This window comes from Mirounga angustirostris, unplaced genomic scaffold, assembly GCF_029215605.1.
Source record: "Mirounga angustirostris isolate CCGP_5_RB_7025 unplaced genomic scaffold, mMirAng1.0.hap1 SCAF_2, whole genome shotgun sequence".
NCBI lineage: Eukaryota > Metazoa > Chordata > Mammalia > Carnivora > Phocidae > Mirounga > Mirounga angustirostris.
Genome location: NW_026991710.1, coordinates 181470313 through 181490556, shown reverse-complemented (window position 1 = coordinate 181490556; position 20244 = coordinate 181470313). Strand labels below are relative to the sequence as shown.

General features: G+C 36.3%; 1 protein-coding gene across 1 annotated transcript in view; it reads right to left on the bottom strand.

Moving 5' to 3' along the window:
• ZDHHC2 (zinc finger DHHC-type palmitoyltransferase 2) overlaps positions 1-20244 on the bottom strand; it is a 76720-nt gene that overhangs the window by 11105 nt on the left and 45371 nt on the right. Inside the window, exons 5-11 of the mRNA XM_045879735.3 lie at positions 19880-19949; positions 19112-19144; positions 12964-13084; positions 10641-10773; positions 5078-5204; positions 4277-4369; positions 533-645 (exon numbers count right to left, since the gene is read on the bottom strand). Of these exons, the coding sequence (XP_045735691.1) occupies positions 533-645; positions 4277-4369; positions 5078-5204; positions 10641-10773; positions 12964-13084; positions 19112-19144; positions 19880-19949 (690 nt within the window). The remainder of the gene's footprint in view (positions 1-532; positions 646-4276; positions 4370-5077; positions 5205-10640; positions 10774-12963; positions 13085-19111; positions 19145-19879; positions 19950-20244) is intronic.

Sequence of the window (20244 nt, the reverse complement as noted above, 5' to 3'; positions counted from 1 at the left end):
GCCAATAAGCTATATTGACTGAAGTAGTCAAAGATTAAAATCAACAACGATAACAAGGGAAATGTGAGTGGAATCTGAAGAAATAACAGCTGAAGTTATGGTAATTACGCAGTAACTTTACTTTGACGTTTTGAAACTGGATGGAAATCTTTGAGTAAAAGAACCATATAATTTAAGATCCGTTTTACCAGATATTTTTCAATCTTTTGTCTGAATTGATTACATTTTCCATTAAATATGTATAATTTGAGTATATGTATCATTTTATTAAATAGGCAGTATTTGAAATTATTGGTTTCTTAAGCTGGAATAAAAGCAATGCAGATCTTTCACAAAATGACCTTCTGCAGCTAAGAGACCTTAATCAAAGTACTTTACAAACAAAAGTTCCTGAAGATAATTCTAAATTTACAATGGGAGTTCAACTCTAAAGCAAGAAAGATTCTGTAGGTAATATTCTGGCATTTTTGCACTCCTTTCACCTTTTATAAATAAAATCTATTAAAAACAGCCAAGTTAAGCAGACCCTTACCAGCTTTGCCTTTCCCCAGGTTTGTGCTGCTCTCTGTCCAAGACTGAGAATCAGTGAGAAGGTGGCTCTGGGACTCTCGCAATGGCTTTGCAGGAAACTGATGGTTTTCAGGACTGAACAATCATAATCATCATCATAATCATATGTTAGTTCTTGATAGTATTGAGTGGAGTGTTTCTTAAAGTGCAGAATTCAAACCACTTCCCAAGAGAATTTGGGGCATAGAGAATAAGGCATGTATCACACTGACTCGCAACGAGAAAACCGTTCTTCCTTCCATTCTCTTTTCATTCTTCTGAATACAGTAAGATGACAATCTGTAACTTTGGCAAGTCTCCGTTTTTAATACAGAGAATAGGCTTCTGCCTCTGGCTTTAGCATGTGAGGGAGTCTAGTTAGAATTTAATAGTATTTTATTATCAATTTTATTTTTTTAAGTTATATTCTATTTATGGCAAATTATACTAGTTTTCATTTATGAGAGTGACATAATGTTTGATTTAAAAATAAGCTTCAATGCCAATTTAACTAAATATATAAAATAAAAATATTAGTTTTATAAGTGGTATGTGGATATGGAAAAAAATATATGAAAGTAATGGTAGGAAGACAAGTTTGAGAAAAAATGGCCTAGTGTTTCTAAAGTGGCCTAACTAGTCTTGAACAAAGAATTCTCTATCTTCCTCTATGAAACTGAAACAACAAATTTGAGCACTGTCTTGCAGAAATGTTGAAAACATCTGACATCACCAGGTCTTACAAATGTGACATTTAATTTGGGGAATAAAGAGTCTTAAAAGAAGAATATAAGTTTTAAAATTTAAGTAGACATGCTACATATCAACATATTGAATGGCATAAAAAATATAAATTAAAATAGCATTTCACTTAGATAGAAAAAAATATTGGCATAGAAACTGTAAGTGTAGTTTTAGAACACCCTGAAATAGTAATCACAATAATGTTCAAAAGAAAAAAAATACTTAAAATTCTTCCAAGAATAATTTCACATATGTGAGTTGACTATACTATATTTTTGAAAGGATATGCTTTTGTTCCTTAATAATTACCTCATATCTAAAATTTGAAAATAATTCAATTTTGTGCAACTTTAACATCCCCTTATTGAAATTTTAGAGGTAAATCTTAAAAAAATAAAAAGCATGTCTATTTATATTAAAAAAAACCCCTCTTTTACTCTAATTTTTCTTCAAGAGAGGGACCATATACCAGGTACAGCATACTAACTAGGTCCTGGTTTAGGGACTCCTTTCATATTGGTTACTACTAATAAGACTAACAAATGGCAAAGAAGGATCCATTCATTCAACAGTATTCATTAAGTACCGATTACATCCATGAATATAGTCTTTGATCACATGGAAATGTCATTGTAATTGAGGAGGAATAATAGTAAATAGCAAATATATAATAACTCAGTAAGGTGACAGTAAGAGCCATGACAATAGAAAAAGAGAGGTATGGGGAAGTTGAGGAGCTATTTTACAAAGGGTTTTCAAAGATGGCCTCTATCGTGAAGTTACACCTGAGCTAGAAGTGAGTAAGAGAAGGTCAAAGAGCATTCAGATACCTGGAGGAAAAATGGTTAGGAAGAGGAACTGGCAAGTACAAAGGCACTAAATAAGGGACAAGCTTGGTATATTTGAGGACGAGCAAGATCTGTGTGTCTGAGGATGGTGAGTGATGGGAAAAGTGGCACGGGATGACATCAGAGAGATACTGAGGCCAGATTAGACCCAACAAGGTAAGGACACGCATTCACTTTTATGCTGATTAAGATAGGAAGCCAACAGAGGGTTCTGAGCATGAGAGTGACACAATCTGATTCTTAATGGAGAACAGACTGAAGTAGGGCAAACATGGAATCAGAAAGATCAGTAAGGAAGGCATGGAAATAATCTATGTGAGAAATGATGGCTCGGACCAGAAAGCAGTCTGAAGGTGGTAAGAAAGTACTGGGATTATTGGCATATTTTGAAGGGGCATGTGAAAGGATTTGCAAATGGAGTAAATGCAAGGTAATTGAAAAAGGAATCTAGGATGACTCCACAGTTCCTGGCCGGAGCACCTGAGAGACTGAGGGTCACTAATATGACATACGGAAGAATGGGGGAGAATCAGATTTGAGCTGAAGGTGAGGGTGTCAATGTCTGGCAATCAAGAGTTCTGCTTTGCACCTGTTCAGTGGGAGATGACTTTTAGATATTTAAGTGGGAATGTGGAGTAGACAGCCAGACATAAAACTCTAGAGTACAGAAGAGACATCATCACTTGCCATACCAATTTTATATGGGCTGATCAGGGGAAATGATAGAATTATGTAAAAGATACTTTAGCTGTCAAAATTCAATCCCAAAATTTAAAGGAAAGGGAAGAGAAGCCCATAGTGGTTATGAGATTACCTAACTGGGCAACAGTGCCACAACTAGGATTTCTCCTAAAGCCTATGGTACACTTAGTAGAAGGAGAGATACTACCTCAGAAACCCAAATCTCCTTGAACTATAAAAACCACTCAAAAGGCAAAAAACATTATTGAGAGCTACTAGTAAACTTTATAAAAACCTGAAAACATTCCAAATAATCTATTCAAATGAGATTTTTCTGCATCAAGATATAAGAAAAACCCTTAACCCTTGAATGGTCAAGACAAAACTCAGAGGGCATGCCCCAGTGAGACTCTGGTGCCTTTGAATGTCCCTATAAATCACATCAGAATGGCCTCCTTATTAACTTGTTGAGTCTGTACAAAGGTCACTCTAGGGATGGGGTGGCAAATAGGCTTCATCTCGTGACAATTTAAAATGTTTTGGAATGGCGACCAGGGTCACTGACTCAAGAAGAACTCTGGGGTCATGACAGGCTCCACCAGAGGAAGTATTGTGGATCGATAAGAAATCCACATGAGATGGGAGGAGTGTAGATACAGCTGTTACGTGCATGACATTCCAGCAACTGAGAACATTTCTAAAATTAAGAAGGATATTATGGTTATGCTCTTGCTATCAGCTTTCATTTAAAAATTAGAGGTATGGCCATATTCAAATAAATCTATCTTAAACATATAAAAATTAGTGTTTCAAACTTACAAATTCATACATAGCATGTAAAAATTTTAAGTAGTTTTGCCTTTTGCCAGTTAGTACCAAAGTCGAAACCAAATTTCGAGATATTCCTCAAATTCTTGGAAGACTGGAACCAGAACAGACGTCACGCAAGGGCAAAAGTCTCCAGATACTAAATTCCCAAGACTCCTTCCCTTCTCTTTCCACCAAAATGGCTCAGATAATGTTTACAGGTTTTTAACAAGCATTAAGAACATGGTGCACTATCAAGCAGGTGTTGGGGATTCCATTTGATCTCCAAAAGCTTAATCCAGGGACGTTCTCCTGATCTTGTTATAATGTTACAATTACCACAGACAGAAAGGACCTGGAGGGTCAGAGGGCAAGTTTACCGTCTGCTCACCTGATCACTAAGGGAGCTAATTTGGACTTTAATTCTCTTCTTTTAAGCACTACCTTTTAAAAATCAGTTATACTTGAAGCTCTCTACATCCCCTTCCCCAACCGTACTTTCCTCTCTCCCTCATTCCCCAAGTGGGAACCATTATAGTAAATTATCTTATGTTCTTAAACTTTTTTCAAAGAAATATATAGCCAAAGGACATAGGAGGATAAGACATATTATTTGAAAGTAAAACAGAAAAAAAATATGGAATTACTTTTTCGACGTCGAATTCAATCCTGCTGGAGTAGATGCTTGTTCAGGATCCTGATTAACAAGGCAAGTTGGAAAGGAGCAGCCATCACCTAGACTATAATGAAAATTAAAACTTACAATTGAGCAGTAAACAAGGCAACAGCACTGAAACTGCCACAATGTGATGTCTGCGAGCAGAACACAGTTATCTTGTGGATACAGACATTGGCTTCCATATGGCATGTGTAAGGAGATGATGCGTTAACTGACTTTTGCATCCATGTAACAGTGAATCATAAAATAATTCTTTAAAGAACAGGGATTCTGGGGCGCCTGGGTGGCTCAGTTGGTTAAGCGACTGCCCTCGGCTCAGGTCATGATCCTGGGGTCCCGGGATCGAGTCCCGCATCGGGCTCCCTGCTCGGCGGGGAGCCTGCTTCTGCCTCTGACCCTCCCCCTCTCATGCTCTCTGTCTCTCATTCTCGCTCTCAAATAAATAAATAAAATCTTAAAAAAAAAAAAAACATTACAAATCCCAGGGGTGCCTGGGTGGCTCAGTCGGTTGAGCGACTGCCTTCGGCTCAGGTCATGATCCTGGAGTCCCTGGATCGAGTCCCGCATCGGGCTCCCTGCTCGGCGGGGAGCCTGCTTCTGCCTCTGACCCTCCCCCCTCTCATGTGCTCTCTCTCTCTCATTCTCTCTGTCTCAAATAAATAAATAAATAAAAAATCTTTAAAGAACAGGGATTCCTCTGCAGGGTTATAGTTCTTCTGTCGGTTTGCTTTCACTGATTTAAAACCTCAATATTTTCACCACAAAGTACCTTGAAAAAATGGGTAGCAACCAGTACTTCTTTTCATCACCGAAAACTTGTCGCATGTTTTTACTGAAACCCAAGCTGAATCCATTCTTATCTGTTCCGTGTCGGAATACAGGACTTCTAAATGCCTCTACAAAAGATGGTAGAGCAACCAGGTGAGTACAGAACGTGTCTAGGAACCCCCATAGTTAAAATTATTGGACTAAATGAGGGAACTCTAAAAATCGATGGCTAGCCTCTTGTGAGTGCTTATGGACATATAAATAGCTCTGCAACACAGATGGTCTGTTTTAAAATAATCATAAGATATGATTACATTTATTTTAGTTTTTAAAGAATCATTTAACTATTACAGCAGCACAGTGCATTGCAAAAAAAATTAGAAAACACAAATAAGCAAATAAATTAAAACTTTACGTCTTCTGGGCCTTTTTTAGTTAGATGCATGGATGGATAGATGAACGGATGGATATAGATATACACAAATCTACACAGTTGCTTTTTAACCGATGAGACTGTACTTTACATACATTCTACAAATTCCCTTTTTCAGTCAATACATTCCATTTTCCAATTTCATTTAAATCTTATCTCCAATCATACATTTTTTTTCCAGCTGGCCAAAAATTTACTTTAAAGCTGGCTTATCTGAAGCAGGATCCAGTGCAGAAGCAAACACTGTGTCTGGTTATACCTACTCTGCATATGGAAGTCGAGGTTCAGAGAGGCTGTGGGATGTGTCCAAGATCACACAGCAAATAAATGACAGAGTGGAATGTGAACAAGGTGATCAATGTCCCTTCCATTATGCTACAAATGCTTCTTAAATAATGCTGAGAGACAAAATCTAAACTTTTATTTGGGGAACAAACGTAGAAGTATAATGATTTTTTTTATCCATCATTTAAAAAAGAAAATTCTAACAGAGTCATAGTACTATGAAAAATGTGACAATTTGCAAGATCCTTAGCATTTGTCACCCTGGGTTATATAGCTCTTAATAAAACATTATTATAATTGTAGGACCGTATCGTCCAAAGGAAGTCCTTTCAGTGTTACAAGTTAAATCTAGAAGTTCCTAGAAATTAAACACTTTTAGAAATAATTCATTTTCTTCTGGTGAATTATAATTTCATTATCCAACATATAATTTGAAATAAGATGCTTTGTTTAGAAATTACTAGGTCAATATGTTCACCTGAACGATATTTGCTGTAGTAAGATTTCACCTGAATGTTAAAAATTAACATTCACTGACTATATACTATAATTAATCTTCACTACTATAATCATGGTGTCTCTTAGCTTGAAGTGTCCTTTGAGATCATAAGGATTTATAAGTCCTGGTTGCATTCCCGAACTCCTAATCTTAGTCTAGAAGATACTACTTAGCTTAGTCCCTACTTACTTCTCAAACCTCATAGTATATTTTCCATTCTTTAGCTTTCTATGCTCTCGCCATGTAGATAGTGTTACAAATATTTCTAGCTTTTCTCCTATAGGACTTTTTTTTTTTTAAACTGGACTGAGATTCACAGAATACAAAATTAACTATTTTAAAATAAACAAATCAATGGCATTTAGTACATTCACAGTTCTGTGCAATTAATTACCAAGTTCCAAAATATTTTCATCACTCCAGAAGAAACTCCATATCCATTAAGCAGTCTCTCCCTATTCTCCCTTCTTCTCATCCTCGGAAAACCACCAATATGCTTTCTTTTTCTATGGACTTACCTAATCTGGGTATTTCACATAAATGAAACTATATAATATTAACCTTCTGAGATCAGCTTCTTACTTACTTAGCAATTTTTTAAGGTTCATGCATGTTGTAGTGTGCATCAGTATCTCATTTCTTCTCATGGCTGAGAATATTCCATTGTCTAGAAAATATCACATTTTTTCTATCCATTCATCTTTCATGGACATTTGGATTGTTTCCATCTTTGGGCTATTGTGAAGAGTGCTGCTATGAACACTGACATATAATTATCTGTTGGAGTCACCGCTTTCAGTTATTTGGGGTAAATATCAAGGAGTGCAATTGCTGGGTCATATGATAATTTCATATTTAACTTTTTAGGAGACAGCCACTGTTGCTTACAGTGGATTCACCATTTTACATCCCTAGCAGCCAAGGGTGAAGGTTCTGATTTCTCCACATCCTCAGCTATGCTTGCTTTACATTTTGTTGATTTGGGTGCGAAGCAGTACCTATGGTTTTGATTACCCTGCCCTAATGATTAATGATGTTGAGCATGTTTTTATGTGCTTTTTGGCCAGCTGTATATTTTCACTGGAGAAATGTCTATTTAAATGTCTATTCAGGGGCGTCTGGGTGGCTCAGTCCGACTCTTCAGCGTCCGACTCTTGGTTTTGGCTCAGGTCGTGATCTCAGGGTCCTGAGATTGAGCCCCAGGTCAGGCTCCACACTCAGTGGGGAACCTGCTTGACATTCTCTCTCCCTCTCTCAAATAAATAAAATAAATAAATCTTTAAAATAAATAAATAAATTCCTACTCAAATTCTTTGCCAATTTTTTGAATTGGGCTGTCTTTTTCTTGTTGAGTTGTATGATTTCTTTTTATATTCTGAATACTGGGTCCTTATCAGATAAATTATTTGTAAATATTATTCTCACTCTTTAGGTTGTCTTTTTACTATTTTGACAATGTCCTTCGATGCACACATTTTTAAAATTTTGGTGGAGTCCAATGTATCTATCTTTTTCTTTTGTTACTCATGCTTTTGGTATTATATCTAAGAATTCATTGCCATATTAAGGTCCTGACGGTTTATCCTTATGTTTCCTTCTAAGAGTTTTATAGTTTTAGCACCATTTAAGACATTATTATCTTCTTCATTGAATGGTCTTGGTACTCTTGTGGAAAATCAATTGGCCAAAGGTGTATGGCTTATTTCTGGATTGCTCATTCTCTCATTCTATTCCATTGGTCTATATTGTTATCCTTGTGCCAACACCACACTGTTTTGATCACTGTCATTTTGTATTAAGTTTTAAAATCAGGAAGAACTTTGTTTTATTTTTTGGTGGATACCATTTTGGCTATTCAGGGCGCCTTGCAATGTCACAGGAATTTGAGGATCAGCTTTGCCATTTCTGCAAGAAAGGCCACTGAAATCGTAATCAGGATCATCCTGACTCTGTACATCACTTTGGGTCATATCGCCATCTTAACAATATTAAGTCTTCCAATATATGAGCATGGGAAGTCTTACCATTTACCTAGGTCTTTAATTTTGTTCAGCCAAGCTTTGTAGTTTTCAGTGTCCTACTGTACCTCCTCAGTTAAATTTATTCCTAAGCATTTTACTATGTTGGATGCTTTTGTAAATGGAATTGTTTCTTTAATTTCCTTTTGGATGGTTCCTTGCTAGTGTATGGAAATACAACTGATTTCTTTCATATTGATCTTATGCAACTTTGCTGATTTTGTTCATTAGTTCTGTTTTTATTATTGTATCTTTAAGGTTATTTATATAGAAGATCATGTTATCTGCAAAGAGAGATAGTTTTACTTCTTTCTTTCCAATATGGATGGCTTTATTTATTTTTCTTGACTAATTTTCCAGGCTAGATTTTCTAATACAGTGTTAAATAATGCTAGTAAAAGTGGCAGTCTTTGTTTTGTTCCTGGTCTTAGGGGTAGGATTTTTGTTTTTCACCATTGAGTATGATACTAGCTATAGATTTCTCATAAATGCACTTTATCATTTAAAGCTTGAGGAAGCCCCTTGTGTTGAGGAAATTCCCTTGTGTCCCTAGTTTGTTAAGGTATCTTAAAAGGGTGTTGAATTTTGTCGGATTAACATAAGAATAAAAAAATTTAAAAAAAAAGGGTGTTGAATTTTGTCAAATACTTTCTCTGCATCAGTTGAATTGATCACGTGTTTTTTTTTTTCTTCACTCTATTAATGTGGTGTATTCTATTAATGTGGTTGATTGATTTTTGTATGTTGAAACATGCTTGCATTCCTGGGATAAATCCTATTTGGTCACAGTATATAATCCTTTTTATAAACTGCTAGATTTGGTTTGCCAGTATTATATTGAGGATTTTTGTATCTATATTCATAAGGGATATTGGTCTATAGTTATCTTGGACATCTTTGTTTGGTCTTGGTATTAGAGCAATGCTGGCCTCATAGAATGAGTTACAAAGTGTTATCCTCTCTTCTAATTTCTGACAGAGTTTGAGAAAAATTTACGTTAATTTTTTTTGGTGGAATTCACCAGGGAAACCATTTGGTCCTGGGCTTTTCTTCGTTGGGAGGTTTTTGATTACTGATTCAATCCCCTTCCTTGTTACAGGTCTGTTTAGGTTTGTTGTTGTTGTTTTTTAAGATTTATGTGTTTATGTAAGAAAGAGAGAGAGAGAGAGCAGGGAGAGGGGCAGAGTAGTTTGCGTGTTTCTCAGAGTCTGTCCATTTCATCTAGGCTACCTAATTTTTTGTTGTTCAGGGTATTCACTCATAATCCTTTTTATTTCTGTAAATTCAGTAGTAATATCCCCCTCTCATTACTGAGTTTCATTGGCAATGTCTTCTTTATTTTTTCTTTCTAGCTAATGACTTGTAAAATTTGTTGATATTTTTGAAGAACCAATTATTGATTTCATTGAACTTCTATTTTTAGTTTTTAAAATTTATTTATTTTTAAAGATTTATTTATATATTTTTTAGAGAAAGACAGAGTGCAGGGGAAGGGGCAGAGGGAGAGGCAGAGAGAGTCCCAAGCAGACTCCCCACTGAGCATGGAGCCTAACACGGGGCTCGATCCCAGGACCCTAAGATCATGACCTGAGCCAAAACCAAGAGTCTGATGCTTAACCAAGACTGTGCCACCCAGGCACCCCATGAACTTTTATTTTTTTAAATTCTCTGTTATCTCCTTTCTAATCTTTGTTATTTTCTACCATTTGCTGGCTTCAGATTTACTTTGCTGTTCTTTTTGTACTTCCTTAAGATATAAAGTAATTGATTTGACATATTTCTGTTTTAATGGAATCATTTATAGCTAGGTATACATTTCCCATTGAGCACTGTTTTAGCTGCCTGCCCCCTCTGTAGGGCTTTTGAACATACTGTTTTCTCTACCTGAAATGTGGTTCTTACCATGACTGACTTCTTAGGTTAAATACTTGTTGTTTTGGTGAGCTCTTTCCTGACCGTTCTAAGTAGGTTCCCTTCCATAGTCCCCAGCCGGATCCACACCTCAGCATCCTGTTTGTTTCCTAGATAGCACTTTGCATTTTGCAATTACTTTTATGTTTGGTTATTGATTTTTGGTGCCCCTCACTAGACTATTTTGTCCTTGTTCACCACCATATATACACAATGCTTTACACACAATGGACAGTCAATAAATATACAGAACAAGTGCATTTGTAGGTGTCTAAGTCGCCATCCCACAAAACAGTGTGGGAATAAAAATGATTTTTTACCACATCAGGGAGGGTTGGGATTTAATCATATGGCAACTTTTGATGAGTATCTATTTATGCCTTTAAAGTTCTGTTAACTACAATAATGGAATACTCACCTAATGTAGATTTATTTTTGCTGACTAGCCAACAATGATAGCCAAACAGAGAGGACAAGCTGACAGAAAACATAGCTGCAGCAAAGAATAAAAACATAATATGGAACTTGGCTTGAGTATCGGGTAGGCCATTCTATAAAGAAAGGAAGAAAATAAGATGTTTTGTCAAAGGGATAAGTATTCCCCTACTTTTGTAAGTAAGATTTTTTTTTTGCTCTACTTTTTTTTTTTTTTTAAATTTAGATATGGAGAAAGATACATGGCTTTATGTTAAAACTTTGAGGAAAAATATATGTCATAAGCTTAAAAAATGTTTACTATTAATGAATATAGATATAAAAAGATATTAAAATTTGGGATATTCACTTTGTTTTTCATAACTGAATCAAAGAAAAGTTATGGTAGTATATGTGTAAACTATAACACTAGGAAGCAAGATAAAAGGAACTATAAAATATAGTTTTTTATTTACTTCCTGAAAATGTTTTAACACACTAACAGTTTTACAAATATTTAAATAGTTTTATTATAATGCCTGAAAATGAAGGTTAATTGGCACAGTTAATTACTATACTTACTGATGTTTTACATTACTACAAACAACAGCGTCAACTACAAGAACACATACAACAACACATCCACAATAATGCTTCAAGCTATTTTAAATAATAGCATCACAGAAAAGATCAACACTAGTGCATAACACTGGTCTAAAACAAACCTTACAATATACAGGTAACAAAACAGGCCGTCTCAAAGCAAAACCAGTTTGTCTCTTATTGTATGTATTGTCCAAGAAGACCTAAACCCACTCTAGAATGGCAGGCTTGGGCTACGGATACTTAGTAAAGCAGCAGAGCTGTTAGCAGGTGTCCCCTTCTGATAGACGGTCATACTATTTCAATATCCTTATTGACACAGGTCACCAGCTCTCACTCACAGCTTCTGACAGCAGAGTCCTCACAGTGAAAACTGGTCACTCCTTTACATGTATATTTATGGTTTGGAACTAAAACCATCCACAGGAATGAGAAGCAGGGAGGTAATATTCTTTCAGACATTCATTAGGGATCATTCTTCATGCTAGACACTGAAGTATTCTTGAATGCTAGGAGCATGTCCATACACCCGTATATTCCTAGTGCTTGGCAATGTCACCGGCATATAAAGGCATTCAATAAATCTTTAGTATTCAATGTGGTTCAGATCTGACCTCAATTATCTAGGAAATTAGAAAGTTCTTATCATAACAAAGGATAATTTAATGAAAACAATAAAGCAATCCTGGCGTGGGATAACTGTTTTTTTGTTTTTTGTTTTTGTTTTTTACCATTGTTTGGGGGCCCCAAGGAGTATCTTTGGATATTTATAATACTTGATTTTACTTTTGTTTTGCTTACATTTAAAATATAGAGCACAGAAAACAAATGAATTACTTAAAGCCTAATCAAGCAATACCTAATAAAAACTCAGGATATTATAGACATAATAGTTTTAAAAAACAGTCTTTCTACTCATAAAGAAAACACTTCAATTTTTAAATGCTGAAAATAAAACTTCGAATATAGTCAATTCTCATTATTCACATGGTCAGGTCCTGTAAAGGTGTCATGAACGCTGAATTTGTAAATATGGAACCACTGCCCCAGGGAAAATACAGGGTTAGGTTCCTATGAACCTCTTCTCACAATATTCTTGTCAAAGGATCAATGCACAACCTTGTTTTATGTGCATTTCTGCTTAAAAACACCGTACTGACATTTAATATACATTATTGATTCATTACTTAGAGCCAACAGCAGCGGGACTCATGTCTGCAGGAAGCTTACCTGACACATGGATTTTCTCCATAAAATATGCTATAGTCTTCTTTTGCTCAGAAACACCAGTCAGCACTTCAGCGCTATGTATGAAGACCATTTTAAATGGCAAAATCACCAACAAAAAGTACAAACAATGCAAAAAATGTGACCCTAAACAGACTGAAAAGCATACTTGTTTACAGTATAAGAGACTAAGAACAAACAAGAAGGCGGTATGTTGTGGAGCTCAGCTGGGAATGTGCCCACGGGGCGGGTCAAATTTTTCCCACGCTGTGCATGTCTGCAAAGGACCACAAAAGCCCTGTGAGTACTGATTTGGGGATTACAAATAAATTTCAGCAAGTAAGAGAATTCACAAACACAGAATCTGTGAACAGTGAGGATTGACTATATATAAATGAGCTCTAGTCTATAAAATCAGCATCTGAAATAACTCAATTACTGAAAATCTATTATATATTTTTGTATGCCAGAAAAAAATCACCAAGGTATTGACTTACTGTCCAAAATTTGATAAAATACTGTAAATCCGTAGCAGCAATAAAAAGGCAATACAGCAGAGAATAAGCCAAGAAAAGGAGGAAAAATTTGTAATTTGAAAATCCAACACAATTGTTCACCCTGTTAACAAAACAAAAACAACATTTTCAGTGAGCTGTATGCTTTCAACCTATGTCTGCATATGCTCATCTTTAACACAGTATTTGGTTTCCTATCATTTGAAATTTACTGGCATTTCTTTAAGCAAGCCTCATAAAATTTCTTTACACTTACAAACATTAAAAAAAATCCATTTCGCTAAAAAAGGAATTTGTGTTTAGATTTTTAAATTTGATATGTGATACTGCTTTAATCAGCCATGAACCGTATAACTATATTTCATGTCCAATTATGCAAATAAGCACATGCCTAAAAACACAGAGCTGGTGAGAAACCTAATGAAGTAAGGCAGATAAGAGGAATTTACTAAGTTCTTCATTACCTTTGGATATTTCTAACTATGATTAGGTAATTTAAAGTCTTTCAGATTTTCCCAAATTAGATGAAATATCTTCACAAACTACATGCATGCCATCAGCATACCACTGATTATCGTGGGGAGGTTTAAGAAAAGAAATAGGATTGAGAGCCAGACAGCCAGGGTCATAAGATGCATCTGACACTCAATAATCATGTGGCCTTGACCAAGTGAAATAGTCTATAGGAATTTCATTTTCCTTATCTGCAAAACAAACATCCCAGAGAGCTGGCTCCATATCCTTTGATTCTAAACAGGATTTGTAATTCTCAGTTCTCACTCTAAAGTTACTATATTTTGGAGAGGAGGAGTATGAATTCAAACTACTGTATCAAAAAGCATAAATACAAATACAACTCAGACTTTATGGTCACACTTTTCCATCAACATGTTTTTATCTTCCTTTTGACAAAGACAAGGGAATTTCAGGCTGATCTTGTTGTACACGTGACACAACACCTAAGTGGAAATGGCGGGTATCTTCACTGGTTGAGGTAGCTGTGTTAACCGGTATAATAAACGTACTGCATGGAATGTACACATACTGTTTTCTCTCCTCAAATGTCTTTGTCCTACTCTAATGTTGGCCAGGTAGTCTCAGTCTCTATTGACTTTGCTAATAAACTGAGACATTTTTCTTTTTATATTTTTAAAGTGAAATAATGTACACATGAAAATGTTTACTCAACTATGCAAGATAAATAAGCTCCAGAAGTCCGCTATACGACACTGTGCCCATGGTTAACAATACTGTACTGTGCACTTAAAAATTTGTGAAGAGATTAGGTGCCACGTAAGTGTGCCTACAATAAAAAAAATTAATTAAAAAAACTAAAAAGGTAAATATTATCTGGCTTATGAATAAACTGAAAATTTGGGGGGAAAGAAACAGAAAAGTGCTTATATCATCTACCTCAAGAAACATAAGGTAAAGGAACCAGGACTAGATTTAGTACCTTTGGAACATAAGGGTATTTTATATGGCAAATAAGCTCATAAAGAAGGCAAAAATTCTAGGTGCACATGATATGAAAACGTGATGGTTCTAGTGTGAGTGCAAACCAATTACTGAGGTTGCCTTCTTTGACATCTGAATGAAATAATGGCAAGAAATCATACTGCAGAGTTCCAAACAAGCCTAGTCTAATTGCATTCTGTCTCCAAAGGATACAGGATATTCCCCTTGCTTTCTTTCTTTTTTTTTTTTTTTTTTTAAGATTTTATTTATTTATTTGACAGAGAGAGACATAGCAAGAGCAGGAACACAGGCAGGGGGAATGGGAGAGGGAGAAGCAGGCTTCCTGCCGAGCAGGGAGCCCGATGTGTTCCCCTTGCTTTCTTGTGTTGGTTTCCAGAGGAGAGAATGCATAGACAGAAGCTGGGGAGCCATTAACACTTTGGAGGATGAGGGTGAAGACAATGACTCTTTTGTGGACTGGGGGAAAATAAGAAGGGATAAGAAAGATTGTTTCTCTTCCTATGAGAATGTAAGAAGGCAGCTTTTATATTAAATGATACATAGCATTTTTATAAAAAGTAAAATGATTTTGATTACAGATTTCATAACATCTAATTTACTTTAGCTTCTATTTAGGAGCATGGTGTAATGTAACTTATCTGTCACTTAGGAAACAGAAGAGAAAGTCAGTAAATAAAAACCAAGTATCTTAGCGTTTGATATGTACTTTACACTTGAGGAAATATAGTAATAAAATGTCTCTTCATAACAGACAGTGAAATGTTTTAACTCCCTACTGCTTTGTAGACTCAGTTTGAAAAGGAAGAGATGTATTCTGAGTCTGAATGATTTTATATGGAGAAACAAAACATGCTCAAGGTAAATATCCCTTATATGCTGCTTAAAATTCAGTGCAAATAGGGGCACTTGGGTGGCTCAGTGGGTTGGGTGTCTGCCTTCGACTTGGGTCATGGTCCCAGGGTCCTGGGATGGAGCCCCGCATAGGGCTCCCTGCTCGGCGGGGAGCCTGCTTCTCCCTCTCCCTCCACCCCTCCTCCCCTCATGCTCTTTCTTGCTTGCGCTCTCTCTCAAATAAATAGATGAAATCTTAAAAAAAAAAAATCTTAAAAAAAAATAAAATTTAGTGCAAATAGCAATTGGCCCTATTTCAGGGCAATTGCTTTCTGATTCTAAATAGGAAAAAGAACATAATATAGAAAAAAAAAAAAGACAGAATGTGGACTTTGGAGTCCAAAAAAACATGCCATGTGACTTTAAGCCCACTCTTTAACTTTTCTGAGCTCCACCTCTCCCTTTTCTTTAAAATGGGACAAATAATTTCTGTAATTTCTGTCACTGTTGTAAGAATTACAGATTTTATATATATATATATATATATATATATAGTCTCTAGCACATTATAGGCACTCAGTATGAAGCTAAAATTATTGAATTTAATAAGTGTTACCTAATCTTTGGCGAGCATGTCAAAACATATCATTAATATAATGAATGAATGAATGAATGAATGAATGAATGAATGAATGAAAATTTTATATTAAAAGAAAAACTCTTTGATGGGAAACCCAATAAGGCAAATACTACAGGATTTCTATTTTTTTTTTTTAAAGATTTTATTTATTTATTTGACAGAGAGAGACACAGCGAGAGCAGGAACACAAGCAGAGGGAGTGGGAGAGGGAGAAGCAGGCTTCCCGCTGAGCAGGGAGCCCGATGTGGGACTCGATCCCAGGATTCTGGGATCATGACCTGAGCCGAAGGCAGCCGCTTAACAACGGAGCCACCCAGGCACCCAGGATTTCCATTTCGGTTAAAAGACAAGAGCAAGGTGGATCCCCAGCACCCTGATGGGTCATCTTAACTGGCCTTAGCAGATAGGCTGGAGGCCCTGACAACAAGGAAGCATAGTTTTCTGCTTTTTCAATGCTCAAAGTTGACAGATACTGAACTTCAAAATTATATACAAGACCTGCATAATAAGGTTGCCCCACAGTTTGGGAACATCCTGAAGATCTTTTAACCAATGACTGTTATATTGACATAATGGCTATAAAAAGAGATTATTTCTATCTTGATATGGAAAATGTTCCAGGATATATTAAGTGAAGAGGGAAAAAAAAAAGGCACAGACTCAGTCCATAGTGGAACCACTTCTGTTAAAAAATGTGTAAAATGGGGGCGCCTGGGTGGCTCAGTTGGTTAAGCCACTGCCTTCAGCTCAGGTCATGATCCTGGAGTCCCAGGATCGAGTCCCGTATCGGGCTCCCTGCTTGGCGGGGAGTCTGCTTCTCCCTCTGACCCTCCCCCTTCTCATGCTCTGTCTCTCTATCTCATTCTCTCTCTCAAATAAATAAATAAAATCTTTTTTAAAAAAGTGTAAAATATTTTTGTGTGTGTGTAAAAAAATGTAACACACACACACATACACATTTATATCTGAAAGCTACTCATGACATTTAGCGATACGCTCCCTGTGAGGAAGAGAAGAAGCGGGGGAGGGGGGCCTAGGACGAACACTTGGCACTTTTTTTATTTTTGAATTTAGAACCATGCATATGCATTATGCATAAGTTTTTTAATTTAAAATTTTAACTTGAAATTTCAAATACACCAGGTGAACACGAGGCCCTTGGCACCAAACCCTTCCCAAATCCACCCGGCTTACTGCCTTCTGCAAGGGCCAGAGCTGAGACAGTGGCTGACACAGTGGGCAGCAGGGGACGCCACAGTACAAAGAAGCAATGACATGGAAGTTGAAAGGTACTGCAGTCGGTTCATTCAACAATTCCCACATTGCCATAGAGAGTGAGCGTGATAACAGGGAGTCTATGAGTATGCAATCTGCACCCATTTTTAAAACCTCTAGAGCTTTCTATCCGTTCCCTTTCGCTTATTCAACAGATCTGTCAAAATTTGAAAGATTGTCAAATTATGCTATAAGTCTCTTATAAAGGCAAATTAATGGCAGGTTTAGAAAGACTGCTATCACAGTAAATTATTATTTCCTATTTTTGTGCTTTAGTGAGGATAGCAAGGGTACGTCACACTTTACAGGTGTGTAAAGCTTGGAATTAATACTGGTTGTTTCCACCTCTCCATTCCTTGTCATCACCATCTCATATTTATTACTCTAAGTCAGAAAAATCGAAGTCAACTCTATGTCCTTGATTTCTTTCCCATTCTGCTAAATTATACTGAGAATACACAGCTACTTAGAAAAGAAGGGTGTCTTTGCATGCATTCCCCCGAGAGCAGACCCTGAGACAAGAACTTGGATACAGCTTATCTGAAACAAGGAGGGGAGAAAAGCCCATAAAGCGTGTGTTGTTGGCCAGGCCCTCGCTGGTTGAGGGTAGCCTCTGGAAGCATTCATGCCTGGCACCTCTGGGCTGCCCGGCTTCTCAGCGGACCCAGCCTCCTCAGGTGGAACAGAGAGCCCGCAGGCAGATAAAGAAACAGTGGGGCCTGAGGCGAGGAGCCGCCATGGGCATGGGAACTGACTGCGGCAGGTGCAGTGAACACAAGGCGTATGGTGCAGATGTGGGTGTGGCACTGACATGTGAGCTACTGGAGGGATCAACAGAGGAATGTGCGGAGCACTAAGAAAACTTACAATAGAAGATATTGGGGGGAAAAGCTACTTGCTGAGAGAGAGAACGGAACGAATGAAAGCACGAGGAAAGCAAAAGAATGGCTACAAATGAATATTAATACCAAGTGAGGCTATTCATTGAGATCTTTCTTTGATGAGAACGTTACTCTCATAGGAGCTAGCTGGCCTTAACATCGGAAAGAAGAAAATCTAGCTGGAGAAAAGTGAGAGTTATCTAGAGAGAGAAAATACGGTAAAGCCGACATTCCCCTATTATTTCCTACAGCTAAGATCATTATTCCCTATGTTTCCACCTACACCCAGCACACATTTGTGGGCATGTCTACCTTTTTCTAGGGCCACCTCTGAAAGAAGGCAAGGCTGGTAGAATAATCCCGCCTCGTGTCCAAATCCAACCTGGCTGGCAACCTGAGTGTAGCTGTCACTGCTATGTGCACATGGAGAAGAAAAATTACAGGGAGAGGTAGGAAAATCAACCTTCATTAGTTAATTAGAGCTTTCAAATCATTCTCTGTTAAGGTGCCTGATCTAAAATTATTCTTTAAAATATTAATGAGCTCCAAGTGAAAACCCTTGTTTAAACACGTATGTATTTGTGTATTTGCTCTTCATACTCCTCAATGTCAAGTTTTATTTAAAACAAATTGTTAAAGCTTGAGATGAATTAATTCATTATTCAAAACTTCCAGTGAGGTATTGTGTATAATTTATGAATACATTTTGGTGTAATTTCTGGGAAGTGTTTCAGAATCTCCGTGTTGATGCATGTGCATACAAAGAAAACCATTTGTTCTAAGCAAATATGACAAATTAACTTTCATGTTGTTGGTCTACTTCATTTTAAAATTATTCTATGGAAACTCTCCCAAATAAAACCTTTTTGGTGTTAATTCAACAAACACTAGAAACTAAATCTGAAAGTACCTCCTGGGTCAGCTAAGGCAAGATTTCATCTATAAAAAGATTTAAACAGATAAATGATTCAATTTCTTAAGTTCTAAGGGACAGAAACATGTTTAAGTATAGAGCCATACTCACCATGGGCAGTGATGATCCATCTTCAGAATACATCTAAAAAAATAATAAACACACACACACACACAACTTAACACCTCATAAAATTTTAATCCCATTAAGTCAAAGTTATTTAGAGTTGTGCCAAGTAAAATATTGCAAAATTACTTACCTAAAAATTAAATAAATAATACTAAAAGTCCTCATCTCAAATACTATAGCCAATTTCAGTTATGATACATAATTATAGAATTTTCAAAATCTACATACTTTAAAGTAGAAATCAAAAAACTCATTTCCTAAAACAATTCATTATGTTAATATACAATTATCTTATGCTAAAGAAAGTGTAAAATGTCAACAGATTTACAGAAAGTCTGGATAAAACTTCTCTTTAATATCAATCTTTAAGCTAAGTAGCACAGTCCTTGTGATATATTACGTATCTAAAATATCTGATTATCATGTAGTCATATGAGCTATCTTTATAAAGGTGAAAAAAGAGTCAGAGAAGTATTTGGTAAACAGAGCTAGCCAAGTCTGAGCTGCCAAAACTCATGCACTTCTTCACATCAGTGTGAATCTGGGGGGAAAGGGGGCAATTAGGTGACTGTGGCCCTAAACCACACTCGTATCAATGCAAGGGACTGTCCAGTTCTATGTCCTAAATAAAGGTCTCAGAAATACGACTAAGGAAAAAAGGAAATAATCTGGAAAACAGTGAGGAAAGAAACAATATTAATTAAAAAGACCACCAGCATGTAGAGATTTAGAAGTAAAAGGTTTTCTTACTTATCACAGACGGAACAGTGATGGCAGCGGTCTGGTTTTATGAGTTGGCATCTGTCACAATATCGGATTGCTAGGGACAAAAAGCTCCACTTAGTCTTAGACTTAACACTGAATTGAATATACATTAAATGGCTTTTATCAGCTATCCAAATTTAACTTCTAAAAAAGCAAAGTGAATTTGAATTTGGTAAAAATGAGATATTCTACTGTTAATACAAAAATAGAATGACTTGCCTACAGCCTCAGTTTTCTTTCTTTCTTTCTTTCTCCTTTCTTTCTTTTTCTTTCTTTCTTTCTTTCTTTTTCTTTGTTTCTTTCTTCTTTCTTTCTTTCTTTTCTTTCTTTCTTTCTTTCTCCTTCCTTCC